The sequence below is a fragment of the Bacillus rossius genome, chromosome 1, assembly GCF_032445375.1.
Source record: "Bacillus rossius redtenbacheri isolate Brsri chromosome 1, Brsri_v3, whole genome shotgun sequence".
NCBI classification, from domain to species: Eukaryota; Metazoa; Arthropoda; class Insecta; order Phasmatodea; family Bacillidae; genus Bacillus; species Bacillus rossius.
Genome location: NC_086330.1, coordinates 11,737,122 through 11,755,605, shown reverse-complemented (window position 1 = coordinate 11,755,605; position 18,484 = coordinate 11,737,122). Strand labels below are relative to the sequence as shown.

General features: G+C 36.2%; 1 protein-coding gene across 1 annotated transcript; it reads left to right on the top strand.

The window, feature by feature from the left end:
• The first annotated feature begins 76 nt into the window (after positions 1-76).
• Positions 77-10,720, top strand: LOC134532184 (cytochrome c1, heme protein, mitochondrial). Its single transcript, XM_063368591.1, has 8 exons — positions 77-168; positions 397-441; positions 783-931; positions 2,596-2,728; positions 3,207-3,371; positions 3,985-4,113; positions 4,668-4,787; positions 10,513-10,720. The coding sequence occupies exons 1-8, from the start codon at positions 97-99 to the stop codon at positions 10,615-10,617; spliced, it is 918 nt and encodes a 305-aa protein (XP_063224661.1). The 5' UTR covers positions 77-96; the 3' UTR covers positions 10,618-10,720.
• The last annotated feature ends 7,764 nt before the right edge of the window (positions 10,721-18,484 follow it).

Genomic DNA, 18,484 nt, shown 5'->3' with positions numbered 1-18,484 from the left:
AATCTGCATTACAAACGTAATTTGTTTTTTATTTGAAATTTTATAGTACGTTTTTAATTTCGGAACATTTTTCCAGATTGCCTTCTGCTGTCCATCATGGCGGCTACTGTACAGAGGGTTTGCAGAGCAGGTCTTTTAAAATCTAATTCTGGAATTATTAGAAATCAGGTAAACACAGAAATGTAGTACTTGATTTTACTTATGTTTGTAGTTTGGATAACTTGATTATTGGCAGGTTTAGTGAAATATGTTACATAAAAAAATCATTGATACGTCTAAAATTAAGTAACGTTTAATAAATAAAATGTAATTTCCGTTCGTGTTATTAATAAGACGTGTTGAATGTGGGCTTGTAGCAATTATTTTGTACAGAGTGCAACTTTCACTGTGTTCCAGGTTTCGAACTTCGCCAGCGCGAGTTGGACCAGAGGTCGTAAAACGGTCAGTTCATGGCTTCAGTTTTCTTTGAAATACATACGAGTTACTGTTTTGTCCATAATTTTAGTTGCAATATTTATATGTACATTTTTTTATCTTTGTAGAGAAAAGATTACATAACCTGTAAACATTAATCCTCAATGTATTTCAGTTGTAGCACTGAGATAGCAATATGTAGTGAAATTTATGCACGTAAATGTGGTTAAAATGTGTTTCACAATGAGAAGTCCAAAAGAGTAGACAAGAGATATTTTACAACTGTGGCAGTGTTCAGCGCTCCAAGTGGCAGCATGCACAACTAAATCAAGGCAGGAATGGTGTATGGCCCCTGTTTGTGCTCGTAGTTATATGTGACGCTGGGTGTGATCACCGGTGGGGCTGGCTCTCTGCTGTTTGCTCTCGACCGGTCGGTGAAGGCGTCCGATCTCGAGCTGCACTCGCCCAAGCTACCGTGGAGCCACAGAGGATACTTTTCATCCCTAGATCATGCCAGGTACTTTACACGGACAGGATTATCATATGGGGAAACCGAAAAGCGAGATGGAATTCTAAAGTTCTCGAAGGAATTAAAAGATCACTTAAATTTCTTATTTTGTATTTTTTAAATTGAACGGGAAATTGTATTGGTAACTTAAGACGAATGCAATTTGTATATTTATGTTTCTTGAAGGATTTTATAATATTGGATGTTTCAGCTCGTAGTTTTGAAGATATTGCAGCAACTCAATGATCATCTTTACATAGACATAAGGATAGTCCAATGTTAAAGCAACATCTGTTGGCCAAATAATTTCTTAAATTTTGCTAATTGGCAGTAATTCCTTTTGGGTTCTTGTGCCAGCAATATTTTATGCAGTATTCATAAGCAATATTTTGGAACTGACCTATTTCACATGTCATTCCTGTTAATAAATTTTGTTTTTACTAACATTCCTACCAATACAGTAAAAGAATTAAAATATTACAATTTGATACCCAACTCCCATAGACAATTGGGTAAAAATATTTACACTGCATGAAGAATTATCTGTACAAATAAATGAATTTTAAAAAACATATAATCTTGGATCTTTTAAAAATTGTTTGCAGGCTTGCATGTGGTTTTCCAAAACTGTTCCAGTCAAATACTGGGATGGTTCCTTTGAATGGGCTTTGGTAGATATTTAAGTAAAAAGTGTAAAGTTGTGTTACATAATATATAGGTCAATTGTCTTGTATTGAAGGTATATGGCCTCATTACCATACATTCTATAGCTTCTTACAAGTATGAATTTCTATCTTCTTTTTTTTTTTCTTTTTTCATTTGTATTGAATTTCAACCATCACAATATTCACAAATATTGAATAGGTTTGGATAAAATTGTAATATAAAATGAAACATCCCCCCCCCCCCCCACACACACACACACACACACACACACACACACATATCACAGGAGTCCAAGAGGTAAAATTTTCATGTCATGGCTTTTCTGTAAATAAAATTCATAAAATACTTTTTTCAAACACTAAAGAGGTTTCTCTATTCACTCTCAAAAAGTCATTTGTAATACCTGTGCATTGATGTGGTCGCCGACATGTTTTGCTTTTCCCGTGTGGGTCCATGTGTTTATGTTTTGGAGAACTTAAGTCAAATGGTGATTAGGTTAGGTTAGCTACATTGAAAATACTTTCAAACATTTTTAATGTTTGCTTAGGAATTACCAATTTGCAACTAAGCTATTCTGACCTTACCAACCATTCACACTTTTTAATTACCCCCACATTACTTTTTTTTTTAAACATGCATTTTGAAATTTATGCATCAAATTATTTACAAATATTGAATATTTTTCGAAAACTCTCAGTCCTCTAATGAAAAGACTTATTTGCAGACAGGTACACTAAATATCTTATTGCAGTCAATCAGTTTCGTTAATGCACCTAACCTAGTGTTTTATGACCATCATTGTTCGAAATAACCCGTCTATATTGAAATAACCCGTCTATATTTTTTAGGATAGTTCCAATAAGATGGAAATTTTTTGCTTGTGTACACTTGTATTTCTTTTTAAATATTTTCAGCAAGTGGGATGATATTTTTTTCAAATTGATAGCCAGTGAACCTGCACGTGAACGTCTACGAGTGGTAGTGTTTGTATGTGGTGTGTCCTGCAGCATTCGCAGAGGCTACGAAGTGTACAAGCAAGTGTGTGCGGCGTGCCACAGCCTCCGGTTCATAGCGTACCGCAACCTGGTGGGCGTGTCCCACACGGAGACGGAAGCCAAGGCGGAGGCCGCTGAGGTGATGGTGAGTGTCGCCTGCACTTAGCCGAGGCGTTGCTCATCCACTCGTCTAGCAGGGTTTTCATAGTTATATTGGTACTTATTCTGTTATATTCCCAACTGAAAAATATGTCGATAGTTCGGCGTATCAATATTCCCTCCCGTTAGATTATCACTGTTTTTATTGATAACAATACAATCCATAGTTCTGAATGTTGAGGTGTGGTTTGTTTCTGTAATTCAGCGATGAGTGAAATTTTTAATTTTACATAATTGTATAGACTTGTTTTGGTCGAAAATCAAGCAGTGATTTTTTTTCAACGCTATGGGATAGTTGCTTTCGCCAGAGTGACGTTGGTTTCTTTGGGACCTCCTGCTCCCTCCCTGCAGTGCCACAGTAAGTGGTAACCTGTTTGTGATGCCTGGTGTTTGTGAATTGGCGAGTAATACAAGCGTACATGTGTGCGCGTACTTCTGAAACCGTCAGCTGGTGAAATTTGCAGGTGAAAGATGGCCCCAATGAACTGGGAGAGTACTTCATGAGGCCGGGAAAGCTGTCTGACTACGTCCCCAGCCCGTACGAGAACGAGGAGGCAGCCCGTGCCGCCAACAACGGAGCCTATCCGCCAGACCTGAGCTACATCACGCTAGCTCGTCACGGCGGCGAGGTATGACCGTGTTGCGGCGCGTCATCCGAGACAGGGTGTAACTAACCTCATTTATTATGTTCATGGATTAAGATAATGATTCATTTCCTTTCTCTATTAGTAATTATGCTAACAAAAATTATTTTTTATATAAAACATTGATTTTTAAAAAAAAAAGATTTTTATAACGGGCATAAAATTTGAAAATATTTATTCTTCAAGTAAACGTTATGAAACTGATATGTAGTACCTTCTTTTTTTATATATTAAGGCAGTTAATTTGCCTACTATGTGTAATTATTGAAGAGTAGGTTATTTCTGGTTTTATTTTATTTTGAATGTTTGTATTCTGATTACATACTTTTTTTAAACCATACACATTTTATGTTTAAACAGGGATAAGTTTCTTTGGTTACATGTCTAGCCAACATTTCTGATGAACTTTAATTTTTTTCTTGGATATGTGTCTGAGCAATGGGAAAATAATACTTATTATTGTCAAACAAAGTTCTCAAGTAAAATTTGGGCGTGTCATAATTTACCAACAAATTTTCTTCAAATTTTTTTTTAAATTTGGTTCACTAAAATGGTAAATATGTTTTGTATTAAATGAATATGTGTTTGCTTCTTGCAGGACTACATTTTCCACTTGCTGACGGGTTACTGCGACCCTCCAGCCGGAGCAGTGATCAGAGAAGGACAGTACTACAACCCGTACTTCGTCGGAGGAGCTATAAGCATGGCTCAGGCGCTGTATAATGAGGTGGGCAGTTGTCGGCTCTTTGTCACAGAGAATTCCTGCATTTTTAATAGTCACAGTATTGTGAACTGTCTTTAATCTAGCATGTTCGGGACCGTGGCCATGCCGGATTGGTAGCGATAAAATCTTTTGGTTTTAAATTAAATCAATTTTGTTTTATAAACAGATTTCGGTGTTACCGTTTTTAATTATTAACATTGCTTTCTGAACAACTGCCTTTGAATTAGTCGTAAAACTTTTCTTTGGCTTGGTGTTTCAAAAAAAGGCTATGTGAATCAACTCTAATGACAAAAGTGGTACCAGAAAGAGTCAAGGGAATAAATTTAATATTTTTAATATGTAATTTTCAAGTGCCAAGTACTTAAAAGTGATTTCAAATCCAAAAAGTCTTGTTCATAAATTCGTACTCAAAAAAGTTTGGGGTCGCATTGTATTCAGTCACATTATTTTCGGGTGAACACGGCAATCGGGAGGTGTTCCATGCCACCCGGATCCCTCCGGTCATCCGCTCTCCTGGGGTTGCAGACAGTGCAGTGAGCGTGAGGTGGCGTGCACAGGTGATCGAGTACCCCGACGGGACCCCGGCCACGGCCAGCCAGTTGGCCAAGGACGTGTCCACGTTCCTGAAGTGGTGCGCAGAGCCCGAACACGACGAGAGAAAGCACAAACTAATCAAGGTATGCGCTTGGGACACGGCACTGCATTCGTTAGCCTTGCCCTGTTGAACAGCTTGAAGTTCCTGTTAAATGTTTGTTTCTTTTTCTGTGTCCCTTGTATGTAACTTACAGATTCGTGTTACGGTACTTGGGAAAATTTACCGTACTTTCTACAGTTGCGTTATTGCAGTGCATCTATTTATTTAATTTTAAAGGATATGATACAGTGCTGTTAGTACTAACCCAGGTATTGTCAAGTAGCGTTATCATAACTTGGATTACCAGTAGTCTTTGTGATGTTCAATTTTTTTATGGTGATTCTGGCTGCGTTTTCAACTTATTATAAATTGTTTTTGTACTAACAAAAAAATGTATGTATTTGTAATTTTTAGTTTTTTTTCTTCTTCTTCATTTATTTATTTATTTGGAGTAGCTTTCCTGTGAGATAATATCTGCAGTGTGCATGTTTTTTGTTTTAATTTGCTATAGGTATCGCAGCAAAAGAGTATATTCATGCAGTTTTAGTGATATGGATATGTTACAAGATTGTGATTGTCTTGTCTTTTGGTGCTAAGTTGTGTACTCTTACTGTTTTATTTTTATATAACTGATGCAGTTTGTAACACTATATTAGTTAGAGATGGATGAGTCTGCACATTTTTGTGTGGAGTTGAGCAGACTTCAGCAATAGTACCGTTGAGTTGAGTCCACAGTTGATTATTTTTCTGTAGTCGAGCCTAAAAAATTTAGTTTAGATTGAGTTATTATAGCCATATTTGAGAGCAATATTGTGTTCCTTCTGTTTGTTGATGTACCATAAGCATATTAAGTTCACATATGTTTTCTATATGATAGTTATTTGTTTCAAGTAAATAAGTAAAAGCAATTACAGTAGAACCTCGATGATACGTTCCCGTTTCATACATTTTCCCGTGTCATACACCGATTAATTTTGGTCCCGCCGAAAGTTCTATATTTACAATGGTTTACTTTCCCGGAACATACACTTATAAAATCTTTAATTTCCCGTTTCATACGTTTTTACGAAGCGGAAAAGTCCTAAAATTCACAAATTTTTTTGTTATATTCCTCCTGATAAACTACATTTTAATGCTTTTATTTTGAAAAACGTTCATTGTTTACCTTTGCAAACGTAAGAAAATAACTTTATCGCACCATAGATATGAATAGTATCGGGAAGACTGTGCACTTCGCTATTAGCATCTATGGCCAGCACCAAGCGAGACTAGTGGCGCGAATGATATTGAAAATGGTGCACGCGATTTACCAAGGCACGGATCTCATATTTTGTGCATTCATTAATAGTGTTGGGCCGATTCCTAAAATATACCGATTCCAATTCCATTTTCGATTCTTAAATTAAAGGGTCGATTCTTCGATCCGATTCCGATTCCTTAATTTTTAGCTGACAATGTTCAACAGAGTAATATACTCAGAAAAAAAAGGTTGTTTATGATTTTAAAAATATAATTGCATAATTATATATAATATATATATTATTGATATAATTGTGTTTCATTTTCTGTGCAGAAATTAACATTATATACAGCTTATATAATGTTAAAAAGTATGTTCATTACCATCAAGTTATGCTACCTTGAATTTCTAGCACAATTTGGCCTTTTAACCTTGCATATAGTTAGACGAAACATGTGTTCAAACACTGCCAATAATCAAAGATGTCTTATGACGTACCGTATATACTCGTGTATAGCGCGCCCTTTTTTCCCTCAAGTAAAGGAAAAAAATCAAGGATGCGCGCTATACACAGAAAAAAAGGGGGGTGGGCGGGAAGGAGGAGTGGTAGTCGTTAACTGCCGGGTGTGTTTTTTTTCTGGCCAGCCCCCATGCATACACACAAGCAACAAGGCCTCTCTTTCACAAACACACACACACACACGCACACACACGCGTGCGCACGCGAGGTGAGTCATCTAGTCGTCGGCGCCAGCTTAGCAAGGGTGACGGGAGAGGTGGTGTTTAGTCCTGTCAACTATCAAGTTACTTGATGGTTATAGTCCTGTTCCTGCCTGCCTCCCTCCCTACCCCCACCATCGTACCAGTTGTGACGATACAGCGCTTCATTATCTTTCGTCTACACAGCAGAGTTAGCTTGCCCTTGTCGTTTCAGATGGTACAGTATGCCACAAAAGTTTCGCTTTTTCAGGTGGAAGAGTATTTAATTTAAGTATTTTCCTGACACATCACCACACATCAATGTAAATAATCATTGTTTCATAAGTAATTACTTAACAGGTACCACAAAATTTTATTAAAATTTATTTATGGGGAAAAAAAATTTTTTTCTTTGGAATTTGTTCCAAAATTGTGGTGCGCGCTATACACGAGTAAATACGGTATTTTGTAAATAATGTTATAACTTAACCAACTTTTGATACCTTACATTATCAACTCAATTAATTAATTGTAAAAAAAGAGGTTTGTACGTTTAGGTTAAGAATTTTATTTTCAAGCGCAAGTAAATAATGATCCAAATAAAATGACAATATAACCTCGTTGATACATATTTCAAGGGACCATCTCACTTGGTGAAAAGAATAAATCCATCCAGTCTTGCAGTTCTTCACAACCGTAAAGAGAAAATAAATTTTCGGTTCTTGACTAAGAACATTCTGTGCATGTTTAGCATCTCAAAATTTCCACATTTTATGGTGAGATTTTCTTACACAAAATAATTAAACTCTTAAAAAAATTGCGTGTTAACATTTAATTCATTTCAAAAATTTATCGGAAACTATTCTGTTAAACACAACTACTTTCAAAAGATTGTTTATGTCTGGTAATAAAAATTTACGAACGTTTCAGCAGCAATGTTTGGAAATTCAGATTAGCCAACTGCCTTTCCAAAATATATCTAATGTAAAAAGAGCATCGCTGAACACGCACAAGAACGCCGATTTACAGCAATTTGGTTATGTTGCTTTTAAACTTATTTTCATATGGTCGCAGTAATCCACTGTCAATTTGGGTAAAATCTCGTTCAAAAATTATTTCATTTAATTCTGTACAGTTTAAAGTGCAGAGATGTGAAACATCTTAATTTTCACGTTCACGTCACCAAAGATTTGGTTCATGGCCGTATGGTTTACCATGGCCGGTAGCACAAACAAAAAATTAGGTTGTTTACAATGGCAAATGTAGCTGCCATGATCAAGTTGTTAACGTTTACGTTATTTTACTTGCCGTTTACATTTACATAATTTTCTTTAAACATTTATGGTTTTGTCTAGTTAGTTTTGAAGGTTTACTATTAAATGCAGTGCTGCTGCAACGTAATTTCCGAAAAATGCTTTCGTTTAAAGCGGGAAAGTAGATACTGCATTTGTACTATAGGGAAAATGGCGGTGCAAGTAAATAAATCGTTAATTACCGTAATTCGTAAATCAGTTCCGTAAAAAAGATTGTATTATGTAGTTTAAAAATTATATTTGCATTCATTTTAGTATTTTCTTACGTTGCGTAGGAGATGTATTTTGTAAACTTAAAAACAATGCAGGAATCGGTCATGGTCAATTCCAAAACCATTGTATTCTGAATCCCACGATTATACTGGAATCGGTGGGACCGACCGATTCCGGAATCGGAATCGACCCATCACTATTCATTAATCTTTGAACTGAATATACTTGTTTGTTATTGTTTTCTTACGATCGGATTGTTTTATATTTTACGTTTCTCAAGTTAAAATTTTATTGAAAATTGTTCTGTTGCATAAAGTTGTTTGTAAAATGAAACAAACCAGCAAAAATTTCTGTTTTTCTTTTTACAATAGCCTAATTTTTTTATTTCTAATTTAGGCTTGGTGACTTTTCCCCTCTCCAAGAAAGGACTGCTTTACTTGATTATGGACTGTATTTTACATTTCTGGTAGTGTTATTATATGTATATATAATGATGAATTCATATCTTTCATTAATATGATGCAATTATTTACACATTATGTATTTAAGTTTAATCTGACATTGGGCTGGTATGCTAGATTGAAATTTTTTTTTATTATTGCCATTCCCTTTTCATACACTTTCCCGCATCATACACCATTTTTGTGCCCTCCGTTGAAAAGTGTATGACAGGGGTTCTACTGTATACCAATTTATGATATCTTTAGAACTGAGAATTTTATTTCCACTATATTATGGATAACTCGGTAGATGTGAAGGCCTTTGAAGTCAAGGAAAATTGTATGGTTTAGTAAACTAAAATGGGAAAAAAAAATACACACACACACACACACACAGATAAACACAGTCAAACCTCTATCTATCGTTTTTCAGGGGACCAACAAAAAAATTCAGTAAATGTGGACATTCAATAGATGTGGACTTCCCTCTAAGAATTTTTAAAAAATAATATTTCAATCTCAAAATTAGTGTCAGAAATATATCAGTTACTTGTCATTAAAGTTAAATCAGTTGAAAAATAAATAAAAATGGAAGTATTTTACTTAATTCAATTTACACTTGCAAAAAAAAACATACGCACAATAAATCTACATGGAAATTAAAGTCTTTTTCAATATCCTGAAGTCTGAAATATGTTTACTCATGTCATCAAATGTAGAGCTGTACTGAAGAAGCCGATTTTGCCAATATTTAGTTGAATCGGCATTTCTGCCGACTTCCGATACGCTTGTTAATTTTCGGCTGATATTACTGAAAAACAAGAGACTGCCATAACCTAAAAATCCACGACTACTCTTTTCACTTTTCGTAGTAGTACTGCATTCTTTCAGATCGCATTATTTCTTCGCAACATGTGCCAAACATACATATAAAAATTTAACATCCTTTGTTTCAATAACGTTCTTTAATTTTAATATGTCATAAATAAATATATTACCGTCACGGTAAATATACATCTCGGTTGTTACGGTAACTGTAGTGCAAATGTGGTAGCTATCGTGTTTCTGTAGTAATTATGGTATCGACAAAGAATCTTTAGTTCTTTTTATGGTAATTATCGTAAGATAACAATTGGGTTTGTACTGTAGTTATGGTAAATCATCCATATTTCTTCGTAAGTTGTTTTTCATTTGTCTTTTCTTCATATTTACGTGCTCCATTACTTGGCTGCAGATTTAAGGTGATTTTTACTACGGTATACTATCGTTACTGTTTTTATGACGGTTTCTTTCTAAGAAATGGTTATTTCTGCAAAATCTTTATGGTTAAACGATCATCTATTATAATTTATAGTGACGGGACCACATATTTTGTACGATCAATGCGGACAAAACGATAATTCGAACATCGGTACAAGCGGACTTTTTTAACCTTAGTTGTATGGCAATTTTTCCGGGACCGTAGAAAGTATACGATAAACACGGACAATCGATACATGCAAGTTCGATAGATAGAGGTTTGACTGTGTGTGTGTGTGTGTGTGTGTGTGTGTGTGTATATATGTATATGTGTATATATATATATATATATATATATATATATATATATACATAAAATGATTTTAAGCCCACATTTTTCCTTTATAATCTTTCGGAAGGACAGCTGCTTTTCTAAAAATAAAATAATATTTTCCAAACTTTTGTGTCACTAGTAGGCTTTTATAAACACTGGTTCAACTAAATATCAGCAAAATCAGCTTATGCAGATTCGTATCGGCACAGCTCTAATTACCTCTGCATTATTTTCCTTTTCTTCTGGTTTTTTCTGGTTAACTGGACTGAATGCTTGCAATTCTGTTGCAGTCCATAATGATCTTCTCTCTGCTTCTGGCGGTGGTGTACTACATGAAGCGCCACAAGTGGTCCGTGGTGAAGAGTCGTAAGCTGGCTTTCAAGCCCCGCTCGTGAACCTGTTAGGCAAGTGGCGTGTAGTCAGTGGAGCATTAAGTTTGTTATCAAAGACTATAAGGTGTACATTTGTTTTAACGTGAAATACACTATGTACATACAGTGGTGTGATTACATCAGTCATGGCTTAACCCCTTCCCCCCGCCAGTATTATTGTATTTATATTTTTTTGTTGGTAAAACCTTTTTTTTGTTCATGTGTTGTGTTTTATTGCCTACTAAGCAGGGAAACTGTAATAAAATACAAAAAATATATAGTGAATACATACTACTCTAAGCTGTGCCATCTTGAATTAAGTATAGTAAGAAAGTTAACACTATAACTTAATGTTTTTTTTAATGTGATTTATATTTTTTCATATAAAATGCACAGAGGAGATAAGTGTTACTGTACAGTGAAATCACATTACGTATATGTACTATTTACACAGTTCTGGTATTTAATACATAATGGAAAGTAGGTACTTTATATTGAACTGGTACTAAAATCTAAAAATCCATACGTACTTCTAAGCGAGAAATCTTTTAAAATGATGTTGTAATGATGTTTCACTGTAATTATCTGACAAAAATGTTTTGGAAACAGCTGAACTCCTTGCTAGAACATCGCTGTCTTCATTGGAATGTTTCTTATATGACAGTTTTGTTAGTTTTGGTAAAAAAAAATATGTCACATCCTTTTTTCTTACAGCATTTTGAGTAAATTATAATGAGCTTCATTATTCTGCAATACTGTAATGTTTGTAGTACTGTATTAAAAACTAAATCTTCTGACCACATTTAAAGTGTATGTTTTGAGCTGCTTCAGTGCTCAAATTGTTTACAACAGGATATTTCAAGAGAGGCATGGCTACAGTTTATAAACTTAAAATATAATTTTTGAATTTTAATTTTTCACTATGTTGTAAATTAATGTAGTTGCTACGTGAATGATGCCTGTATTGATTTAAATTGCATAATATTTTGTGGATGTTTGGTGTTTTTGCCATAATTTCTTAATTTTTTGGTTAAAATAAATATTTTTGTCATTATTTGTCTTGAGATGGTTATGGCCTAGTTATCATGAACATGTTATTCAAATTGATGATAACTTCAGCAATAAACTTTTAAATTTTATTAGCTTATCTATGTTTGAAACTATTCTTTAAACTTGACCAAATTAAATTTCACATATCAGATATCACCATTGGTAATTGTGCTAACTTACTTGGGAACAGATTGGGTGGGGGTTTGCAGGATGGGCAGACAAAAAATTTTTGTTGACTACAGAAAGTAAAAAAAATAAAAGGTGAATAGACAAAAATTACAGAACTATCTACTAGTATTTTGCTCTTATGTGCTCATTGTCAGTGATGTTTTTTTCTAGTGAGTCTGTGTGGCGTGCTTGTGTAGAAGCTGGGAATAGGTGAAGGGATGCGAGTGAGGGAGAAGTGAGTGAGCAAGGGTGGAGAGGGTAGAGCCAGGCTCAGGTTAGACGAGTGTTATTTGGAGTTCGGACATCAAACGCCACACAACCGTATGCTGTGTGTGCGTTACTGGAAATGCTACTGCTACACTCAGAATTTAATCCGATTTTTAACTTGTATGAAAGGAACATTTCATGAGGAGCTGAAAACAGGAAGCAAAATCAAGCAGGGGGAAAATAGCATTAATTTATCATATAATGTATGCAAGATGCAAAATAAATTATGCCTGGTACGTTCATTGCTGTTGGAAGGGGGAAGAAAAGCCCACAATGTCTGCCCTGGGTGAAGGAACTCCTAGATCCATCCCTGAATTCACTTACAAGTTAAATTAATGCTCCAAATATGTTTGTGCAGACAGTTTTACATTGTAGAGTGAGTTTTATTCATACCATTCTCCATTCCTTTTCATTAAAATTAGTGAGGGGTCAAATATCATATTTCTCGAATTTGAATCCCAAAAAATACTTGGAATATACTCACTCCTCGAATCCGAATCTAGGTCTCTTCTAAAAAAAAAAAAAAATATACAAGATAATAAAAATATCAACCATGGTATTGTAGCATTTGAGGGCTGTGCGCACGTTCCCGGTGATTTTAAGATGTTAAGTATGGGCGCCACCACGTGGAAGGGCACGTGGACCCGGCGGAGTCTCTCTCTCAGGGCGTTACGTGGCCCAAGTGGGGACGAGTTACCAGCCCTTTCTACCCTACCTATCCAGACCTGGCCCGCTCTAGGCGTCGGGCACGCCACACTCCTAGGCTAAGTAGGCTCACTCACCACGTGGTTAAATAAAATACTCAGTTTATATTTATTCCCAGATTTAATTTCACTAACACGTTTCTCTCCACGTCCGTTACACGTCACACGGTTAAAAAGCCTGAGGCACGAATCGACTTAGGTGAAGGCATGGACCACACACGTGGCCATGCTGCAAAGTATGCTTATTACACGATGGTTAAAAACTCGACTGAGGCAATTAATTAATTATGCAGCCCGCTGACCGAGAGCGGCCCCGAGGATGACGAACGAAAGCGATTTAGAAAGAATTAACGATACAGAATTACTTGGTCAGTGATGCACAATGGTTGAGGTCCCCGGGGTGCTGGCGCGTCTGCTCTCGGTCAGTGATGAAGATGGACTGGGCTGAGCTCATCGCTCGCAGGTGGCAACATGGCGCCCTTCGCGCTAACACAATTACCGTTATTACATCCTACGATTCCGTGCCCCGGCGAAAGTTAAGCAAATTACAGATCAACCTTAAAAATATATAAAAATTACTGGCAGTTTAAAGTTTTTTAATATTTACTTAGTTAATGATAATTTATATAAAAACATTCCTACCCTCGTCCAAGTCCGTGCCGGTTCGGGTCCGCCCGGGCAACGTCTGTGGTTATTTCAAGTAACATATTTAAATTAAAGAAACACAAGTAAACTGCACAACACTGGGGCAAAGATGAATGAGAACAAACAAAAAGGGTTTACAATTAATATTAAACGTAGCAATTTAGGGGGTCGCAGCACTGCTTCTAAGCGCCCTCTTGTGGTGTTCGTGGCGCGCAATTCAAACACACGACTACGTACATGGCGGTACAAATGCCAGGGAAGGGGAGGGGGATGTTGAGGAAACGGAGACTGACTAGGCTCATGGGGCGAAGCCCCGGCTGACGTCACATTCAATCCTTAAAATGTTTGTTTCACAAACTAAGTTTCCAAAATCAATATATATTGTAATTTATATAATTAATAAAAGAACACTATCTTTGGTAATGGTAACAGGATAGGTTTGAAGGAAAAAAATTGACCTAGCACATAAAACTCGGGAGGTTATAAGTGTTGAATTTTTTAATTTACATTATTTCCTCTTGTATTTTTTTTTTCAAATGTTTTTCCTTGAACATTGAATCCTTCGAATACTAAGGATTGGATAATATTTGGAGATTTTATTGGCCCATCGCTAAAAACTATTTAACTTCTTTGTTACTATTACTGTGCATTCTTTAATTAGTAATTGTATTTCTAACCATGAATTTTTCTCTACCCAAGTATTTTTGCAATCTTTTTCATGCAGTAGATTTCTAAAACCATAAAACACGAAACGCCAATGCAACAATCAAGCCACACACAGGCGAAAGGATTGCAGTTAATTAGGGTCTGAAGTAAGTTGTGCATCTGCTATGTCCCAGATTGTTGGATTGTGTTTTTATGCACAGCAGTGGTGGGTAGGATAACCTTAACTTTTTTTGTTTCTTCACACAACCAAGGCTTCAGTTATTTTATCTGTCCATCATATTCTATACATAGACTCAAGATTATGTAGTGAATAGTGATAAAACAGAAATAACAATGAAATTGAAGTCAATGTACTGCGTTACACCGAATCGGAAGACAATACTGTGCATTACATCAAAATGGAAATCAATACAATGCATTACACCAAAATGGAAGTCAATACCTCAATACATCATCGAAAAATCGCCTGAACTACGTACCTAATTTTGTCTTTTTAAATTAACATTCAATTCATATATATTTATTCTATGCTTTTGTTTAAAAAAATTTAGTAATTATATACAATTAAAAAAATTAAATAGTTTTGAATAATCTAATAAATAGTTTTTGTCCCATTACTTCAAAGTGTATATGTACATATATAGGTGTGTGTGTGTGTGTGTTTGTAATTTTTATAAAATTGCAGGAAATGCATACTGGTTATAAGCCACAAATAAAACTATACCTAAATTATCTAGAACACCTCGGAGGTGAAAGTAATGAAACAAAGTAAAATTTACAGCTACCAACTGAAACTCTGGTCACAACGTGTGGATTGTAAAAGTGGGGATAGAAATTAACTAATAGTAAATATTAACCAGGTATCTCATGGTATATCTATTACCTTTTAATATGTTTTGTTTTTTTGCAATTATGTGCTTTGAGAGATAACAATCACGTTGTTAGATAAATTGTTTAAGTAAATTCCATTTAAAAAAAAAGTATTTATCCCGATAGACTAGCATCAAAACAACTATACCTTCGTACCGCTTCTGCGATTGGCCCACATTTTAAACGGGGAACTGTGAGCCAATGGGAAACACTAAACCAAGAAAGTGCCGGATTACGGACAGCCTAGTTGAGACGTCTCACGCGTCAGTAGCCAATGAACAGGTGTCATTTCCGCGAGTATTTAAAGGACTGTAGAGTCTATCCTAAATGTCAATGAATCCGCGAATTTTGCAGGTCTCTAGTTATTAACTATCAAATCTGGCCAGTTACAGTAAATATTAAATTCTAAAATGCACTTAACTTCTTACTTGCTTAATGTCCCTAGACTATAATTTTTGTAAGTAGGAGCGTTCGAGATTGATTTTAAAATGTTCTTTAAGATTATACAGAAATCATATTCTTTTGGGACTTGGATGCTGCGTACTGGCCAATGCAAGGGTTTCAGCGGGGTCTCAAAGCAGTGCACAGACTACCGCAGCAAGCAGAGTAAGGCGCGCATCTCAGGAGTCTGCAAAGGAGACACGGGAAAGACCGCCCAGAATGTAAGAGAGCTGAGGCAAAAAGGTACTGCCATCACCTATACTGGGAAAACCCTATTACTGCCGAGAACCAAACCTAGCAGTGGTAGAAAACAAGAAGTGGATAAAGGAGTAGAACATGCTAGAAATTTAGGGTTTTGCTTCACGAGTAGTTTCACGTACAAGGTGAAAGAGACAACCACAGAAAATACTCTAACAATACTACATGTTGGTATGGAATAAAATAAATATCTTAGTTTTTTCTCGTAGGACGATATGCCATGTTCTCTTCAGAGACTTACGATGCAAAAAAAAAAACTGCAAACAAGAAACATGGATTGTACCTTCTGACGTTACCGAAAGACTCCCATGAGGGAGATGCTGGCTCGCGTAGTCAAAGATGGTCTCAGAGCCAGGAAGACGGTGGGGCTTAAAAAAAAACAACGCACACGTGTATTGTGGTGCATAGTGCTGAATCGCTGAACCCCTGAAGTCTACCAGTATTCACCGGGGGCAGCGAAGCTAAAGCTGCGGGGGAATTTTGTGTGTGTGTGTGTGGGGGGGGGGGGGGGGGGGTTAGTGATTGATGGGTGAAAAGGGGAGGGTTTGGGGTTTGGGGTTTGGGCACAAAGTGGCCGTTTTGTGCATACAGTCCAGCTCCTTCCAAGAAAAATTGTTTAAATATTATTGAATTGTCCTACATGAAGGGGCACCAAATGCAACCACCCACGACCCATTGTCTCGGGTTTGAGACCTGGGATGATCCTAGTGATGACAAGGTGAACATTATGTGTGAAATTTGTCTGTACAACACTTCTGCGTGCTGGGATTTACAGGCGGAGTGAAGCTAAGACGGCCAGGTTAAATGCTGCACTGTAAAGTGACAGCGACATATGGGGTTTTTGACGTGACAACGTCTAATAAATCGATGAACGCCGGCTGCATGCACGAAAAAGTGTCCCACTACGGATGTGTCTTGTTTGCTCATTGTACGCATGCGTGGCATCTCTCTTCATGCTCATTGTATGCATGCGTGGCATCTCTCTTCCACTCGATTGGAACAACCATCGATTTGTCTTTTCAATCATATTTTCGTCGTTTGAATTATTAATATTATGTAATTTAACGATCGTCCACCGATTTTCAGCACAATCAGTACGGTTATTTAAAAGTGATGTTGAAAATTCAAATACGTTTTGAACCAACAATGGTGTTTTACAGTTACACATAATAATTCAAATTACACCAGGGATCTTTTGCACAATGGTTTAAAAAATATTGTAACACATTATAAATAAGTTTGGTGTATTTGGGATGCGTATTTGTTATAAAATCGTGTTAACATTTCACCCCTACTGTGAACAAAGTTTATATATATACTAGCTGCCCGACCCGGCTTCGCACGGCTATACCGATGGTTTCCCGACTCGTGCACGCAACATAAAACTGATGTACCCGTACTTCGCTACAGCAGTCTACAGGCATATCACTCTTGCGCCGCTCATTATACATGCCCTCCTTGTGGGTACGCCACTGCCGCGCGATTCCCGTTGCCATGGAGATGCAGAAGGCATTAACAATGCAAAATACTGTTCTCATGCAAACAAAGTACCCACTGTTGCCTGGTTTTAACCACCTATGCTATGGGATCTAATTTTTGGAAAATGTCATCCTGTGTAACATAAGGAACATTACTGTGAAGTTTCAAGTCTGTAAAATATATATACTTGAAAAAAAAAGGGCAATTTTTGATATTTAAAGTACTTGCAAAATTTCAACGGTGATGAGGACTGCACTAACAATGAAATAGCCGTTGCCATAGAGACGAATGAAGCATCAACAAAGCAACAGCCGTTGCCATGGTGATTTCCTACCAAAAACTGGAAATAAAAAAAAATTTAGGGGTGGACTACCCCTAACATTTAGGGGGATGAAAAATAGATGTTGGCCGATTCTCATAGATACCGGATAAGCACAAAAAATTTCATCAAAATCGGTCAAGCCGTTTCGGAGGAGTATGGCAACGAAAACTGTGACACGAGAATTTTATATATTAGATATGAGATATATAACATTTGAAATTACATTACCTTAGTATGGCCTCTTGTGCGTTTGGTTAGCGTACCTAACTTAATCAAAAGTTTGTCGGTTCGAAACCCGGCAGCTGCGAAATTTTTTTTTTGTACTTGTAAAAATAAATATGGGGCACGCAACATTTCAAAAGTAATAAATATATTTGAATTAATGAATGCAAATAAAAGTAAATTTATTAATTCAATTGCACATTTCTTTAACTCCTTTGCATCCATACAAAATAGTGATAACTCAATAAAAATGATACAATTTTATTCATAAAAGTATGCAGAGGTAGATTTTATCATGCAAAAGGTTGAAAAATTAAAAAAGAATTCTTCCTCAAAGAATATAATATTTTTAATGCCTAAATGGTTTGGTTGCAAAAACCTATTACGGCTCAGTCTCATGCCGAATATGATATTTCCTTTTCTTCTGGATCAATCATTTCATCAATGTTTTGTTATGACGTCACGTTAAACTATCGTCCGTAAACCGACTTTACAGACAACCAAATTTTTTTTTAAGAAAAAGGTTTGGGTTGAGAATATAAATTACCTGCCAAAATTAAGAATCTGTGACCGCAAAGATAATGCTACCACAGACAGAACACCTTCCCCGGATCGCGCTTGAAGAAGACTGCCGGAAGGGGATCACCTCACGCCAAAATCGTACAAAAAGGTTGTTTTTTTTTACTTGACTGAAGATGGTAAACAAAAGGCTAAAGGTTCAAAAATTCTCTGGGTAATTATGAAGTAAATAATTAGTTCTAAAATATAAATCAAGCTGGAGATTGTTCGTTATTTGCTG